Raw genomic sequence first — 19,291 nt, 5'->3', positions numbered from 1 at the left:
CTGTTTCTCTGATGTCTCTCCACATCTTCAGATGTTTCACAACTTAGTATTTTTTAGTGGATATTTGTCACAGTGTACTCAAACTGCAACCATAATATTGTTTGCTAAGTTAGACTAAAGTATAACTTATATTACAACTATCAGTTCTCCAGATAATTTAAATTTAATTTGTCTCCCACTACGTATAACAGCAGATTAAACTCAGTTTTATATTGTTATCTTAAATAGCTGCATAAAACTGCTCAGGACTTATTAACATACAGTACACAAAGCATACAAAACAATTATTGGTCATTCAGCTGCCAAATCGTGAAATAAAAGATTTCTTAGATAATTTATTTTGTTTTAGAAGTTATTTATTTTAGCAATATTAAGAAGATTTTTTGTTTTGTTTAAAATTGTAATGCTTTTCTGCAGTTTAGTTTTGAATTGAAGTTGAACTTCTGAGAGTTACATTTGTTTTATATTGGCTTTATATCAGTTTTTTCAGAATTAAATTCTCTGCAAATTTTGATAGAATTTTTATTTGTTTGTTGGCAATTTAACAAAGTAATTTTATGGTAAAACTAAAAAAGTTTTTTTTGCAGTCGTTGTATTTTGGGTGTAGAATAATTTTCTCTGAAAATATTAGAGATATACTTCTGGTACCTAATTTATTCAATTGTCAGATCAAATAACTAATAAAATCACCAAATCTGGATCCCAAGAATTTCAGTGTGTTTTCATTTTACCCTTGGGGCAGAAATAAAGACAAAATATTTCACTAACTGTTTTTCAGTAATTAAATTTACTTAATGTAGATATAAGTAAATATTAATTAAATTTTAAATAGAACAACTTTAAAAAAGTAACTAAAAATATCTGCAAAAAAGTAGTTAAGGAGTAAATTTGTGTTTATTTTTTTATTTAACACTTGTACACATCTATTCAAGATCATTGTTGGTACTTCAACATTATCCAACATTATCTTCAATATTATCCATTCCATCTAGTCACGGCATCTCTTGGTCTTTCAGAAATAACAGAGAATCGAGTATACATTTCTTTGGCATTGCTTCCTGATTTTTTTAATGCATTTACCTTTTTTAATTCTTTCTGTCCTGAGAAAATTAATTTTCTTCTCAACTTCCTTACTTGCTAATGGATCAACCTCCTTCAAATTATTAATAAAGTTTTGTTTTTTGTGCTTGTTTTAATATCCCTTGCCCTTTATCTTGCCCAAGTACACATTACCTTTGTATAATTTGATAAATTCAGTTAAAAAAACCTGTTGTAATTATTTTATATTTAACATTATTATTATTATTATTAAACACTAAAAAAAAACCATAAGTTTAAATAAAGCATAATTTTAAAAACAGTAATATATATAAACGTGTATTGATGATGTATGATTTGATAAAGATGATATATTACAAATTTAAATAAAACTGGTACTAAGAAGTATATAACACATGGTAACAACATAAAACTGTACATAAGTATTTGTATATTCTCTTCTTATGAGTCACACGATAGTACGTGAAGAAAAAAAATCAGAGGTAGTTTAATCTCATTTATGTATTTATGGCGTGAACGCGTCTTCCCAAATCAGCTGATTTGGAAGCCGAGAGTTCCAGCGTTCAAGTCCTAGTAAAGGCAGTTATTTTTACATAGATTTGAATGCTAGATCGTGGATACCGGTGTTCTTTGGTGGTTGGGTTTCAATTAACCACACATCTCAGAAATGGTCGAACTGAGAATGTACAAGACTACACTTCATTTACACTCATACATATCATCCTCATTCATCCTCTGAAGTATTATCTAAACGGTAGTTACCGGAGGCTAAACAGGAGAAAGAAAAGAAAGGCTATGTATTTATGGCAAGCAATTGACAAAATGCAGTCAACAAGTTGTTCATTTTAAAATGGAGGTATATTCCCACTCCAACTTCCCTTCATCTTTAAGACTGACAATAAGATTAGAATGTGGTAGGCCTTTTAGTAGTGGTTTCAAAATTCCATAATTTTGTTGGGATTATATAAAAAAATAAATTTTTCATTTAAATACCCAAAACTCTGTTCTGTAATATACTTAAATCCCAATTTCTTTTAATTCTTTTTAAGCACAATTTTTCATAACTTCTACTATAGACTTTTTTTAAAAACTAAATTGTAATTTAAATTATCACAGAAAACAAAATATTTAATTCAACATTACAACTTTTTTCTATCTAGTTATCTGTAAGCATAAGTCTTCAAAGACAGACTTCTTTTTTCATAAACAATACTGGAACTGCATATGCTAATATAATCTTATATGTTACTAATATGAGGTCTGCGTTAACCGTTGTGCCATCATAACTTTTGATAATAGGAAAGGATAAAAGGGTTAGAGTATATTAGTACATTACCTTTCAGTTACACAAGAATTATTTGATAATTTTTAATTATCAAATAATTAGCCCAGCGCACATATTTTTTTTTTTTTTTTAATTTAATCTTAACCATATCTCATGATTTTATTATTTAAAGTATTATAATTTACCTAATTTAAAGTTTTATTAATGCAATATGTTGTTCAATTCAGCCTTTTTTGACCAAAATAAATTTTTAAGAGAATTTTTAAAAATTTCAAATGTACAAAAAGTTGTAGATCAAATAAAAATTATGGAATAATATGTGTAGATATATATATTTTTTTATTTAAAGGTACCAAATTAGCAGTAAATAATATTATATTACTAACATAATCTATGTATCGGGTTGGTGCCAAAAGACTCTTTACACTGTAATAAAAACAGCTTAATCAAGCTCTACTGCTGCTGGAAAAGGTGGGGAGGATAAGCTGTGGTGGGAATCGTCAAGTGTGTTCATTTGTGGTGGGATGACCCTTAGTCATAGTTGAGTGTGGGATGATGGCAGATACAAATGTGTTCACTGTTGAGCGTTTCTTAGCTAGTGTGTGGGTCTATAAATGTCCACACACTGGTAAAACAATGGAGAACATCCTGACCCCATAGGGGAAGACACCCTCCTTGTAGCGGTTTTGGTCACCACACTACACCCTCTGAGCTCATGTTCAGTACCTTGGCAATGATATCTTGCAGTCAAGCCTCAGCCAGGATTCCACCAATGCAAATGCCACAAGTGACATTTCCATTGGTACTACTAATAAAAACTCCAAACAAAACACATCTAGCCAAGTCTCAAACAAGAATGAATGACTTTCCCAGAATGAAGGAACTGAACTCTACCTACCCAAAAGGTAAAAATGAGTTTGACACACCAACGAATCATAAAACACAACACAAAAACACTAACAATAAATAATGTAACATAACAAAAGAAAAAGTATAACTAAATAGAAACAAAATCAGCAACAAAATAACAATAAAACCAAACATAAACACAAAGAAGTAAAGCCCAAGAGAATATCATACCCTTTCAGCGATCCTTTCTTTTGCCAAATGTGCAATATTTTTCAAATTAACACAGAGATCAAGTGTAGACCCGATAATATCAAGCCAACAAATGGCCTCTGTGCACATAAGTCATACCTAGCACATTCATATATTACATGATAAGTATCGTCCAACAAAATCCACATTGCAGACACATGTAACAGTGCGCCAGGCAGAATTTCTGAAGTCTGTCCCAAAAAGCGCCATGCCCTGTGTCTCATCCCACTTGGCCTGCCACAAGGTGATACCATGCTGTTCTATATCCTTTATTTTCTACAAAGTCAATTCACCTGACTTCTTAGTAATATATCATTGTTGCCCCTCAGATGCAATCAAGTTTATCAGTTTCATGCCTGTAATCACCAAGATCACCTCCCATGAAATAGCAATATAAGGCGTTGAGCCTGTAACAAAATATCCGCCCAAACAGGTGCCGCATATAGCATAATTGCCTTGCAGGTGCCCTTAAACAAGATACTTATAGTCTTAAAATTAAGACCCCAATCAGCATTGACCACACATTGAATCTCGAAGAAGGCATTAGGGCCTTTCCCGTGATGTATTAAAAGTGCTTCTTAAACTGCAATTTCTCATCAAGAAACACCCTGAGGTACTTTTGAACCTGAATATATCTAATGCATTGGCCTGACATCAATACGCAGACTCGCTGCCTCTCAGCCAAACTGCCTTTGCGGAGCATCATCGCGGTCTCCAGGCTAAACGTCATCTTATGTTGATGACCCCCATAGCTCAAGTATCCTGCATGCTTGAGTGGCTCAGAATTTAACACCACCTTCAACCAACAGGAGCCCATCATCAGCATAAGCCACGATGCAACCTCAGCCGCAGAAGTGAATCAAACTCCACCACTCAATAATACACATTGCCCTGCTGACAACCCTTGAACAGCGTCTTCCCCACTTCATGGCTGCCATTGTGGAGCAGCAAATCCCGATGACTGAAGTAACTTTCCATAACCTGCAACTCACTCACAGTACAATCTCTCTTCTGTAGTTGATATGTATCAGAAGGCCACCATAAATTATTAAATGCCCCAGAAATCTCCAGGACATATTCCTGCAAACTGGAGGTTACCACACTCATCACACGAAGTATGGCGTCCTCAGTACTCTTTCCAGGATGAAACCCGTACTGATAATTGATTAATAAACCGCGCGAGGTCAACCTCTCGTTTATACGAAGGTACAGAACATTTTCAAAGACCTTACCAATAACCGGCAGGAACGTCAAGGGCCTATACCAGGAACTAATAGCGGGATCCTTGTCGCCGCCACCTTAACAATAATTTTACAATCCCCTTCCAACTTACCGGGAAGTATCCTCCAAACAAGAATTTATTAAAAACTCGTGTGATAATTCTCACACTTACTCCTGCTGAGCTAACAAGGAGCTCCGCCGTTATCCCATCAAAGCCAGGAGCTTTATCTCTATCTTTTTTTTCCTATTTAGCCTCCAGGAATCACTGTCAGGTATTACTTATTACTTCGGAGTATGATATATACGAGTGTAAGTGAAGTGTAGTCTTGTAAAGTTTCAGGTCGACCATTCCTGAGATGTGTGGTTAATTAAAACCCAACCACCAAAGAACACAGGTATTCTAGATCTAGTATTTAATTGCGTATAAAAGAACCTTTACTAGGATTTGAACGTTGGAACTCTCGACTTCGAAATCAGCTGATTTACGAAAACGCGTTCACCACTAGACCAACCCGGTGGGTTTGGTCCTAGGCTACAGACAGCTTGACGCAGCTCGGCCTCAGTAATCTCAAAGGAGACTGCACCCCCGCGAAACTGAACAACCTCACGCCTCGTCCGCTGACCGGAACTACGAAAAACTGAACACTCGGCGGCGTCAATGAAAGCCGCCGACAAGTCTTCCAAGTCCAAAACATCCATATTGGCGGAAAGAAAATCAACAAACATTTTCCAGTCCACATGCCTATGCAGGAAACGACCCTGCTGAACCGGAGAGTTACATCGGTAGCACTCACTCAAACCACCAGCAATCTCATACACAATCAATCGATGATCGCTTGAGCTACCGTCAACAATCTTCCAGTTACAAACACTGGCAGGAATAAACCTACCAGCGGTAACGTCGATGTTTGTTCTACCAAAAAGCTAACGCCCGTCTACAATACCTGCGTAGGTGAGCAACTCACCAGGTACATTATATACCGGCCGTATTGGGCTAAAAAAAAACTCAATTAATTCACCGCCATCATAGGGAAAGCTGCTACGCCATAAAAGTGATTTAGCGTTCACATCTGCACTAATAAGAATTGGTCTGGTACCAGAGAATCGTAGGATTTTATCCCAGACCTCAAGATAACGATCAGCAGGATCTCTATATTGAAAACACGTACAACATGCAGATCCAAGTTCTGAACAGCCACACAGACAACAACATGATGATCGTTAGAGAGCATTCGAATGAAGACACAGTCAAGTTCCCTTCTGCACAGTACAGCAGACATACTATCAGAACCAAAATATAACTTTTTCCAACGAGAAAAACCTGGCAGTTCACCGAACACAACATACGGATTCTGCAACAAGACAGCATCCAACTCCCTATGTATGGCGATCTCGCAAAGTTCAATCTGTACAATGTAAGTACCCTGTGCATTTAATTGCCCAGTTTTAACCATCTAACGATACTGAATTGGAATACATTATGACAGCCCTCTGATAATAAGCACAATCCTTACTACTGACAGAGTGCTTATGATCCTTCCGAAGAATTCTGCAGTTTGATGTCGGCTCCTCCGACTTCTTAGGATACTCCTCTCGTTTCTGTCTCTCATTCCCATAATGGGAGGACAATACCACCAGATTTTTATAAAGTTTAGCTGTGTGCCCAAATTGGCAGGACTTGAAACGTTGAACATCTACATATTCTTTGACCTTACACGAAGAGAAGTCAATAAACAACCTGCTCTCAGAATAAAATAATTCATTACTCACCTCGAAGACACCATGCTAACGCCTTGCCTCCACTGTTTGAATAACAGTCAATAATCAGCCTTGAAGGCCGCTTCAGCCAATTGAATATTCTGCTTCCGTACGAGAGTCATTAACTCCTCCTCAGATAGACGTTGATCAATATCACGTACAATGATCTTAGGACGCCTCTTCCTTTTAAAGGCGACTTTCATGATTGTTTTACCGAACTCAAGGGAGTCAGAAATAACTTTGTCTCTTTGTCGTCGGCAACGACAACTAGCTCCTTCTTCGTCTCACGTATATTTCGAATTCTCAGGCTCGACCTCTTCCGTCGAAGGACTTCTTGAAATTCGTTCATTTCTTTGCTAGATTTCGCCGATACCCCTTCCTTTAAATTAACGAAAACAACCTCAGACTGGCCTCACGTTTCTCCTTCAATACCCGAGAATAAGGCTTACTTTGAGGCATAACTGGAACAGAAACCTTTTCCTTTAAAATCACCTCGCGCACCTCTGGAAGCTTCTCAACCAACTTATCACACCCTTCCCCGATGGCGGAAATTGATTTGAATTCCCTAATTCTGGAGATAACCTATAAGCGTACCTTAGCTGAACTGCTCCTGCAACTCTCTAAGAACTGCATAAGCGTTTCATATTGCTCATTAAATTCCCACGCAAGTGGAGTAGAACTTCCTGCACGCCTGTCGCTTGAGCACTCTCCTGCACTAAATCCTTAACCTGGATAGAGATACCCGATAAATCAACCCTTGGCTTATCATCTCCTGATGAGGAATCATTAGACCGCACTAGAGCTATTACTTCACCATGAGCGTACTTTGCCTGTCTAGGCTTATCCTTCTTACCCTCTTTATCAGACATACTCAATATTAATTGAATAAAAACAGACTACTAAATTAATTTAAAGTTGTTAACTGTCAATAACAAGTCGATAAATCAGATGGCAATGTTAACAAGAAAGACCAATTAGATCAATGGAATATGGCCGCTGCCAAACACAGCAACCAATCACCAATATGGCCGTTGTCAATGTAAACAATATCAAAACTGATTAACAAATTTATTTGAATTATATTAAATTCAAACAAACAGCTAAAATAACTGTATTTTATCAAAGATACATCAAAAAAAAAGAAAAGCCACCCAGAAGGGTGACTTAATTAAATGAAACCATTCAACTATTTTATAGCCCAGAGACCCTAAAGACAATCCAAGCAACAAAATTCGAAACAACCAATTACACACAAAATAATATTCCAAAATATTGACTAAACAAACAATTACACCCTTACTAACAAGCAAAGAACAAAATTCACAAAAAATAATACTGAAACCGCACAAATAAATATATGTGTTGGAAGCCGACTAAAAAACCATCTACCAATATGGCGATGTGTGTCGAACATTATGAATGATTTCTTTGTGCGTTTTGAGAAATTGTCACCATCACTTCAAACGTTACTAGCATGGGAGAAAAAGGTTTTTGATGCGCCACGCAGTGAGAGGCCGAGTACTTGAGCTGTGATTTGTGCTGCTGTGGAGGCACTGATTCAACGGTCACCGATGAAATCAACGTACAAACGTTCAGCAGAGTTAATTCTCGGATTGTCCATGATCGACAATGCGAGACCATATGCGAAAGGCCTTGAAAGTTAAATGTTTTTGTCCAGTCACAATTAACGAGTTGAGCGGAAATGACCTTGATCGACATGTTTATGCACTGGCAGCAGGCAAAATCATGTTATCGGCCAAAGCCATTGCAAGTCCTGTCCAGTGTTCAATGCGGGTTTGGTGGGCGTGACCACACTTTAACATCTGTGGCTGCTTAGCAGGAGTTCCTGGATTTTCTGTTTCCAGATCTCCGGAGGGTGAAGCATAGGGCGGGGGCTATGCTCTTCCCTGGCGTACGGACTGTGGATCCCGTTGATATAAACCGAGTGGTTTCTCGAAAGGCACCGGGGATTGACCAACTTGACCTGGATATATTCTACCATCTGCTGCCTGTCATAAGAGAGCCGCTTGGCAAGCTGTTATGCCTCAGCTGTGGCTGCTTCCCGACTTGTTGGAAAGTGGCTTTGGTGAGGGTGCTCTTAAAACCAGGAAAGGATCCTAGTAAGGTTGGCAATTATCAACCCACCAGCCTCTTGCCAGTAATCGGTAGGTTGCTTGAAAGACTGGTTGTGGAACGGCTCTGAAAAAGCATTGAGGTGAACTGTTTTCTAAATTGAGACCAGTATGGCTTCATGAAAGGGATTGCATGGTAAATGCTCTTGCCGAGGTGGAAATCGCAGACTGTAAATATGTTTTGACAAATTTTGTAGACATAGAGGCAGCATTTCCTTTCTTGTGTTGAAGTTTTGCCCTCTATGAGTTGGAACGCCGCAATGTTCTCGTAGCCCTGCAGGCCCTGGTATGTGACTGTCTAACTGTACAGCTCTGTTTAAGGATGCGCACCTAGTTGTGGAGAAATCTGTTACCAGGGGAAGCCCACAGGGTTCTGTTCTCTATCCCCTGCTGTGGAACCTGGTATTCAACAGATTTCTGGGATTAACATTTACCCATGACTAAGGGAAAATCCTTGCATAAATTTATGCAGGATCTGGGGGGATGGTACATCTCGAGCTCGTTTTTAAGGGCAACAGGTGCCTGAGTCTTCACCAACCATGTTAATTTAAACCAATATCTGTTTCGGTTCCTCCTGGCAGCTGATGAGCTGTGCATCTGCGGGGAGGTCCAGTCCAATGAACACATGATGTCTGACTGCCCTGCTCTTTGGGAAGCCAGAGATCGGGCCACCCTGGAACTTAGAGGCCAAGGGGAAAATTGGCCACTCACAAGCGGTGAGTTAATGTAGTGAGAGCCACATTGTCAGACTGTGTGGGATTTCATTGATGCAGTTACTTTATTTAACTGACATCAGTAGTTTACCTAAGGGAAAAGACTCCTACCGCACTGCTGTGTGAAGATAACCTAGAGATATATGAGATAATATATATGGCTGACCACCGGCCCGCCAATTAAGGCTCCAAGCACTTTAATATGGTGGACAGGTACTTGCTGGCATTCAGGGACCTAGGCGTGGCAGTGAATTGTTGCAAATTGTTGTCTAGTGAAATAAATTTTAATTTATGGATGTCATATATATTTTTAGTAGTTGATGGGGTGCGCCTGCCCACTTTAGCAAATATATGACAAGTGAGTGGTTGGAACACGTAAGTCGGTGGTGTATGGCTCCGCGCTTAGTCCGTTTATGCTGTTAGGTAAGTTCTAGGAGCTATTTAGAATACTGGTCTCTAACTGTTCAAGCCTCAGTTGCCATTTATGGCACAAACATTTGGTCTTGAATGGGGTGGTGGCAGGAGAAATGCCAAATAAACCAATGTTTATGCATGGCAGTTATTGTTTGAATGCTTTCCAAGAGCAAACAATAAAAAGAAGTCATAATCTCAGATGAGTGCAATTTGTCGAAGCTCTCAAAACCAAAATGTTTTTTTTCTGGATGAAAGAGAATCCTCACTTTTTTTAAGAAATCGAACACCATCTGCCTCATGTTATGATTTGGGGAGGGATGACAGCTGAACATTTCCTTGGTCCTTATGTTTTTAATGGCGCAATTAATCAACAGCGTTATCTGAGAATGATTGCTTCCAGAATTAACAGCAAAACGGATCACTGACATCATTATATTTTAGAAAGACAGTGTTCCAGTCCATTTTGCTTTGATTGTCTGGAGATGCCTCAATGAAATTTTTCCAAATTGCTGGATCAGAAAAGTACTGGCTCTAGTGCCTTGCCAGCAAGAAGCCATGACCTCACCACACCTAAGAATGCATTCTGGATTTTTGTAAAAGAGGAGATCCATAATGCAGATACATCAACAATGAGCAGCTCCAAGACAGTTTGGTTAGCATTTTAAATGATCACCCCTGATATGCTATTGCAGATGAACACCAGAGATGGAGACACAGCTGTGCTTTGAACATTTTTGAACTCACAAACACACAGGCATTTTGGATCCATATAAGACAAGCTAATAATAATTTCCACACCCCAATAATTTCATAACTAGCATCATAAAGGTACTTCCCACCCACCAAAAAAAAATATTTTTTTAGAGAATTAACTGTATTTTACAGTTGAATGTTGTTGATGTTTAATAAGTAAACATTTCAGAAAAATGTAAATTTTATGGTGTTTAAATTATGGAATTATTTTCAGAACATTTATTTATTTTCAAAATACGAAAGTAATATGTTAAAAAGTAAGCTTCAGTATTTTCATAATATTTTGAAAATGGAACTATTACAAAAGCTGATTATCTGCAATTTCACTCTACTCAGACCATATCTCATATATAATTTAACAGAATCTTTTTTTATTTTTAAAGGGTATAATTTTCAGGTAATCTGTAGTATATGAACAAAAAATTATAGGTTGATAATCCACATGTTACCTGAAAAAAAAGTAGTTTAGAATAAGAACATCACTTCCAAATTCATATATGGCTCTACTATGAACATGCCAAGTTATTTTGTTTACAGTAGTTCTTGTTTAGTACATAATCTCAATCGGTTATTTGGTAAGTATTATGTAACAGTTATTGTTTTAAATGCAGTCTCAAGTACTTAAGCTGTCAGTGAAATTTTTAAACTCTGAAACATTGTAACTGACAGGAGCACAATGAACTGTTTGATAATAAAATTGTGTTAATCTGAATCTAGTTGCGAATTAATATTTACTTATTCAAAAAATTTTTCTTACACAAATTCTATACTCAACTAGACCCTAAAAATGCGTTTACCCATTTCTACATTGGCCAAAAAACCTCATTTCCATAAAAATAAATAAACATGACACTAACTAAACATTTGTAAATGCTACTCTATTGTCCGCACACAGTTTTATAAGTCACCAAGTGCGTTTAGATATTCTCTTCCATGTTGAAAGACCAAAGTCGTAAAGATAGTCCTGAACATCAGTTTTCAGTTTATCAACATTTTTTTAATTCCACAATGCCATTTTTTTTTCTTTGATTATGTCAAGGGAAAATAGTTGTTAAATATGGACTTCTAGGTGGCAGCTGAATTTCTACCTTTAAAATGTTCCACCATCCTTCAAAATATTGATCTGTACCTTACCGACTGAGCATAAGAGCTGGAGCTCCATCTTGCTTAAAAATGGCAGTTAATTTCATATGTCAATCGAAGCCTAGGAATAAAATAATCATAAATGAGATTCCTCGACAATATCACAACTAATCAATTGTTTGGAAGGGCATCCAACTCATTTGAAATTGAGGACTGACCCAGGGAAAAATGCACTTCATTGTTGCTACTGATGCAGATTCCATAAAAAATGATAAATAAATCTGTTAAGTTTTCATTTGTGTTTGTATACTCATGCATCCAAATAGTAGCAAAATCCATTGAAAATTAGATATAAATTCAGTACATATTGATACAGGAAGCTTTTATGGCAAAAAATACAACAGAACAAGAAGCACAATATCTCGGGAATTTAAAAACAAAGTTCAATATGGAGCATAGCGCCAAGCATGGACAAAATATATAAAAAAAAGGAAGATACTCTAAATGAAAATACTGTACAGTTATTCAGTTAACACTTGTATCCATCTCATAAAAAAATACACCAACCTAGATGTACTACTCATGCAATAAAAAGGATCACATTTCAACACACTTGAACATTATTATCTATAAGAACTCAAATTGTTAATATAATAAATGATGACCAGGCACACTTCATATCTAATATACTCTTTGATCACTTACAAAATAAGTGTGCTACAAAGTAAAAAAATTTGGCAACGATACTAGCAAACAGCATTTAGAATGATTACAACAGTAATGGAAAATATTTTGACTTCAGTAAGAAATATCTACAAACTTTAAATATAGTATAAGTGAGCCTTTTTGTTTAACTACACAAAGTATTTCTGAAAAAATCCCTTATTTATTTTGCGACATTTGGCAATATGATATAAATATAGACAAACTAATATACTCATAAATTTCAAGATAAAATTTAAAAGTACAATTACATTAAATTAATAATTAAAAATACAACATATTTAAAAGATATGTTTAAAAATTTATTGAATAAATAACATTTACCTATAGTATAACCTATGATATCAAATACAAAAACAACAAATGTAAAAAAATTCAGTTACTTTGAAATTTTAATTAATCCACTATCTAATTCTGGTTTAAAAGTTAAAATTTCTGAATACTGTTTTAACAACATTTCCCAGTAACATTTAACATCTGACATCCGTAAATGTTTCAAAATAAATTCTCTTCCTCGTGTAGCTATTTCCTGAGCTACATCATCATGTTCATTAAAAAATTCTATCAGGGCTTTTAAATCTTGCTTTTTGGCATTCTTTTCTATTGGTACATAATGAACCCAAGGTTTCAATCTGCGATAAAAGAATTCTAACCATTCATTACCAACATGAAATACTAATGAACCACACAAAAATAGGTGTTTTAAACGGAAGCTTGCTGCAACACCTCTGAAATTAAACAGATATCGATATTTACAATGATCCTCAAGTGAAACTTCTTCTGCTGGTTCAGCATCTAATGTATCTTTTTTAGATTTCCAGGCTTGATTTTTGGTATATGCTGCATCAACAAGATCTGGACGTTCTCGGGAAAGTAATATAAGTGGATCACGCTCAGCACTAGTTCGAGAACCTCGGAAAAATGCAATTTTCTTCTTTTTTTGCCAAGGCCACTGTTTTGAAGCCGCACTTAATAACTTACGGTGTTGATCCCACCTACCTAGTCCCCGCGGATATAGTTTAATTGCTGGACCTCCTTCCCAAAAACTCCATGCAGGATACAGTATGTCATGATATTCTTTTGTTTTACTAAATGAAAATACAGGTACTACTTTACTGTGATATTTACTGATTTGCGGCCAGTCCCTAGTATTTAGAACCAGCTCAAAATCTGGAAGAATAGATGCAAGTTCTTTAATAAAATGTTCAACTCCTGAGCATCGAGCAGGAAACATACAATCTTTATCTCTGTACAAAATATGATCGACTAACACATACCTCGTCCCTTTAAGTTTGGCGTCATTTATCATAGCTTTCGAAATACCATTTTCTTTGAAGATCTTTAGGTCTTCCTTTACAACAAATGCATAACATGAACAGTTTTTGCTTCTGACAGGTTTATAATTAGCTTCTGCGTTTGTTATAAGTGTTAACCTTTCATTTGCATATTTAGTATATAAATTGTGCCGTTTTTCATCACTTTCTGAATTCACAATAATAAAAAAACCGATATAAATAAAACATAAAAACCCTAATGACATACTTCTCAGACAATAAATAATAAAACCACTGTAAAATACATAACCTGCAATTCTACTATTAAAATAACGAAAAAACATGGTATTCGAAAAGTATGCAACTATCTTTAGTACTTCGATACTCCAAAAATGATCTTTTGATATCGATAGTTACATGTACATTTCGATATAAAGACGACCGGTTAAAGTACATTGCGTTAATGTTGGTGATGCGAGCAAACAGTCTGGTCTAGCATTACGTAATGATGTGCATTATTTTTTCTCAAACCAAAACTTTGAAGGCTGTTTCTGCCCACAAACAGAGAATGCCAAGTTAAATCTTAATCAAATAACATTTCAATTTTGTAAAATAAGGATTGAATTATCTTTTTTTAAACAATAAGGTTAAATTAAATTACTTTGTTCTGTTAAAAGTCAAAATGTTAACACTTGGATTATAATATTATTCATCGTTATTTTTTTTATGTAACACTAATAATTTATTATTTATACTAACAATCAGTAGCTGTACATGTTTGATGATTTAAAACGAAATGCTTAACGTATTATAAATATGAAAACGGACATATATTACGATGCGTTTACTAACCAATAGTCAGACTTAAGTATTGCACATTACGTCAGTTACGAAGTAATAATTACTATACAGAATAAGTATGCGACTCACGCCAATTGGAAATACTAGATAAAATTGAAGAGGGCAAAGTAATACAATAGGCATAGGACTAATAAGTATTCATTAAACCTACAATGCTTGCTTTACTACCCTGCCGCTTTATTCGATAATATTTCAATATTTTATGGCATGTTTAACATTTATTAAGTTAAGGTTTCATAAATTTCCAATAATTAGTTGAACATATTTCGGTGAAAATATATGACAAACTTCAATAATAAATCAATTACATTTTTTAAAATGTTATAACTTATTATTTATTGGCTGTAATAACTATCCTGAAAAATTTGCAGTGCTGATTTTGTAAAAATAACTCCAAAAGATGTTTATAAAACAAAAAAGCAACCCAAACATGAATTCACCACAAAATATTTCATAGAATTTACAAACATAAAAAAAAGTCCACAAATTACCCTTAACAGATGCTCGACACAACAGTAGATACTATCAAAACCAGCATAAGGTGTTTGTGATATACAACCAATTTTTTAACCAAGTATAGATTACAATTTTGTAAAGTTGACCCAGCAATAACTATGTAGATCAAAAGAGCAGTGTAAAATATTGGATGGTTATGGAAGGAGAGGTGCAAAATGGTGAATTTGTTAGATACAGCAAGGAAACCCACCAGGTTGGTCTAGTGGTGAACGCGCCTGCACATCAGCTGATTTTGAAGTCGAGAGTTCCAACATTCAAATCCTAGTAAAGGCATTTACTCAGATTTGAATAGTAGATCATGGATACCAATGTTCTTTTGTGGTTGGGTTTCAATTAAACACACATCTCAGAAGTGGTTGACAGAGACTGTACAAGACTACACTTCACTTATACTCATACATACCATCCTTTGAAGTAATACCTGATGGCGATTCCTGGAGGCTATATAGGGGAAAAAAGATACAGTATTTTTCATAAATATCCCCTAGAATATTAAACATTTTTTGACTGCAATTAAATAATATAAGTAAATTCCACATAACACTTCAGTTATATATTATGGAAAGAGGCATAGTAGAGTTGCTAAGTCATTCATCAGTCTTAAATACTTTTCTGATGATCAAAGAATATAGAAGGAAGAGAAAGTTTTGCAGTATAATTTATTTACTGAGCTTTGATTTTCTTTCCCTTTTAAACCCCTTATTATTTCCCTTTTAAAATAATATTTTTTCATGTAAGTAATTTCATTAATTTGTAATACATATTTACAAATGAGTATTTTAATATTGTTGTATTATACAGAATCTACCCAATAATATACCAAGAAAATATGAAAAAAGAAACATGTAGTGTTGTTAGTTTATGTAGGCTGTTGCATTTACAGCAAAACCAAACCATACTGTTATATAATTTCAAACAGAGAAAATTTGTTTAATTTTGATAAACTTTGTTCTTCCTTTCTCTGTCAAACTGATATTTATTTAGACATGCTATCATTCACCATGGATTAATCCCTTGACCATGGAGATTAGTGGATTAATAAACCAATTGTAATATATTTTAATTAAAAAAAAAAAAATTGTGAAGTTTACATTGTATTTAATTTCAGCTTACTGAAAATTTGATGCAGGATTTCCAATTTTCTGATGATTTAAAAGAAGAGAGATGTTAGTTATGTTATTCAGATATTAAATGCATCTAAATATAGTACAAACAATGAAAATAAAAGCTTGCTTTAAAGAGACAGACAGTTGCTGTGCATATTACTCTTTTCTCATAAATTAAGCTCATTCAGAAACCTAATATTCTGAAATACAGTGTATTTAACTATTTTCATAAATAGAAAAAATTCTTTCCAGAATTAAAATTTATTATCATTTTCTTTAATTTCAGACAATAATTTCTTTAAAAATATTTAGCGTACTTAAAATTATTTCTTACCATACACAGTACAAAAACTAATAGTTTATACTTGTAACAGATTATACACTCCCTCCATCATGTGTCATAAAATTAATGACCACTTTATATGAATAAAGGCTATCAAAGTATTTCATTTCAGTTTATTTATGTCCACTTGTTGTAATGGATATTAGTATTGTTGATCATGTTTATAGTAGTAATAAACATCATTAAATAATAGGTCTATATACTCTACAAATTATAATAATTTATTAATAGCTTAGTAATTTTATATGTATTCATAGATTAGCTAAGTAACTTTTTTAACATTGTTGGCATTCAATACTAATGTTTACTTTTCATTTTCAACACCAAATAAGTACAAACAACGTTCAAAACCAGTTAGTGGATTAGAAAGTTTTGATCAAGGCGTAAGAAGAATAATTAATGAGTTTCACACAGAACATAATGAACTACCTTCATTAAATAAATTACATGAAGAATTTCAAAAGAGTATTCAATTTAAAGGTTCTAAAACTACACCAGCAGTTATCCTGAAAAAGTTAGGGTTTAAGTGGTTTAAACTGGTAATAATAGGAAACTTTTGATCAAGAAAGAGGATATCCATTCAGTGGAAGATAGAATATTTAAGAAAATGACTGATTTCAGAAAAAAGGATTTTTGAATTGTTTATTTGGATGAATCATATTTTAATGCCCCATTTGACAACAAAATTGTGGTCAGATGACAGTGATGCAGGAATAAAAGTGACAATTAATAAAGGTGATCGATTAATCATAATCCACACTGGAGAAATGGGTTCTAAATGAGATGTTGACTTGGAAAATGAGTTCAAAAAGTAACTGTCATGACAGCCTCAACAACAACAATTTCATGAAGTGGGCATCTGAAAAATTAATTTCTGGTCTTCCCTTTCAGGCAGTGGTTGTTATCAGTAATGTGTCATACCACAATTCACTTCTAGAAAAGTCTCAGAATTCAAATTACAGGAAAAGTAGCTTGATTAATTTGTTAAAAAAGAACAATATAACATTTAATTAAGCAGTATTAAAATCACAATTGTATAACATAATTAAATCACATAAATATTAAAAAATAAAGTTACATTTTGATGAACTATTAAAAAATGCAGGCATTAAACTCTGTGATTTCAACTTTATCATCCTGATTTAAATCCGATCAAGATATGGTGGTTAATTCTGAAAAGAATTGCTGATAGTATAACACAACATTTTTAATGTCAGATATTAAAATATTAGTAGAAGAAAAGATGAATGAAATTAATAAGTAATTAAGGTATTTTTGAAAACATATTGCAAACGTAAAAAAAAAAGCTGAAACTGAGTATAGATGGAACTGCTAATTGACGAAATGACGGATAAATTTATCATACATCTAGATGGTGGTAATGAAAATGCCTGTTTCTGATAAAGAAAGAGAAGTAACTTATACTGGAACTGGACATATAATGCAAATTTCAAGTAAGCGTTAATAATAATAATACAGTAAATAATGAAAACATACAAAACAAAGAATTTGAAAGTTCTAAATTAAAAAAAATCTAAATATTGTATAATAATATTTGTGCATCTAATTTAGTATAATTACTGAAACAATATATATATTCAAGCATAAGTTAATTTTTTTTATTTTAAAAATACACCTAAATAAAAATTCTTGTTTTTGCAATTTTTATTTATTGAATTATTAATACTAATTAGGTAATAATAAATTATAACTAATAAAACATGAAAACAGTAATAAAATAAACATGCATAAATAAATGTACAATGATTATTATTGTCCTATTAGATGGGAGTAAATATTTTGAGGTTTGGTAGTAATGCAGTCTCAACCTTCTCAAACACAAGCTTTTATTTTCATTGTACAAACTGTACTTAGTATTATATGTCAACTTAATCTTATGAAACAAGATTTTTCCAAACATCAAAATAATTTAATCAGTTAGAAATGAATAATTATGTTATTCTTACTTTCAATGTGAAAGAAGAAAATAATTAAAAAAAAAATTGTACAAAAACATTTAAATAGCTGATTATAATAATTCTGATAATACAAAAAAGTGGAATTCCTCTAAGTTAGTAAAAAAACTTCCCCAAAAATGCAAAAGCACTAATTCTCTTTTATGTAGCTGTACTTTTAACAAAGGAATTCAATCAGTTCTTATCTGTTACTCATATTTCCAACAACAGTAATATTTATACATTTTTAAACCTGGGAATTGATTAATTAGTAATATTTTCTGATTGCTACTACTAGAAGTTGTATTATGTTCAGTATATATTGATGAAATTTGTTCCTTTACTTTAAAAGAATCTGTAGGTGCTAATAATATTCCCTAAAAATTTGAATAAATAAATAATTTATTCATATTGGTAATCTGTATCTTATATTTATCATGTAAAGAATGAGTAGGTGTGTATTACTCAACAAGTAAAAAAGGAACTGTCATATCATTTGCTTTGATAATTAAATTGTGTAGACAATATTACAGTTATGTTTTGGGGGATGCAGTCTTTGTGTGATGTAGAGGAGGATTTTAGTAGGTGAGAGCTCGACACTACCTCTGTGCTGTGCGGTCAGGCGGTGTCTGTTAGAGATTTCCCCCTCTTCATCAATAAAAAAAAAAAACTGAAATAAACCAGTTATGTCAAAATGTTTTATTTTTGAGATGCAAACCCCAAAAACAAAATTGTTTTATTTAATTATTTTATTTTATTTATAGCAGTTGATGTTAATAATTTATTTATTTTGTGATAATATTTTTCACTCATATTTATTAGTAAGTTATATTATTTTGATTGATTATGTTATTGTTAATCTTGTCTCTTTTTTGGTCTTATAATACTGAAAATTATCAAGATTACATTGGTTTTAAATAAGTTTTAAGTTAAGAAATTTTATTTTTTAGTTTAATAACTTTTACATTAATGGATTTGTAAAATCTTGGGATAGTAT

The 19,291-nt window shown here is 33.6% G+C and overlaps 1 protein-coding gene across 1 annotated transcript; it reads right to left on the bottom strand.

Moving 5' to 3' along the window:
- Positions 1–12,528: 12,528 nt before the first annotated feature.
- LOC142324904 (O-glucosyltransferase rumi homolog) lies at positions 12,529–13,908 on the bottom strand. Its single transcript, XM_075366027.1, has one exon. It carries the CDS (start codon positions 13,855–13,857, stop codon positions 12,619–12,621), a length of 1,239 nt encoding a protein of 412 aa, XP_075222142.1. The 5' UTR covers positions 13,858–13,908; the 3' UTR covers positions 12,529–12,618.
- Positions 13,909–19,291: the final 5,383 nt, after the last annotated feature.

This window comes from Lycorma delicatula, chromosome 1 (assembly GCF_047948215.1).
Source record: "Lycorma delicatula isolate Av1 chromosome 1, ASM4794821v1, whole genome shotgun sequence".
NCBI lineage: Eukaryota > Metazoa > Arthropoda > Insecta > Hemiptera > Fulgoridae > Lycorma > Lycorma delicatula.
The sequence above is the reverse complement of the archived record's forward strand: the minus strand, read 5'-3'. Positions and strand labels throughout refer to the sequence as shown.

Coding starts and splice junctions, on each gene's coding strand:
- LOC142324904 (XM_075366027.1), bottom strand. CDS start 13,857: ATGTTTTTTCGTTATTTTAATAGTAGAATTGCAGGTTATGTATTTTAC.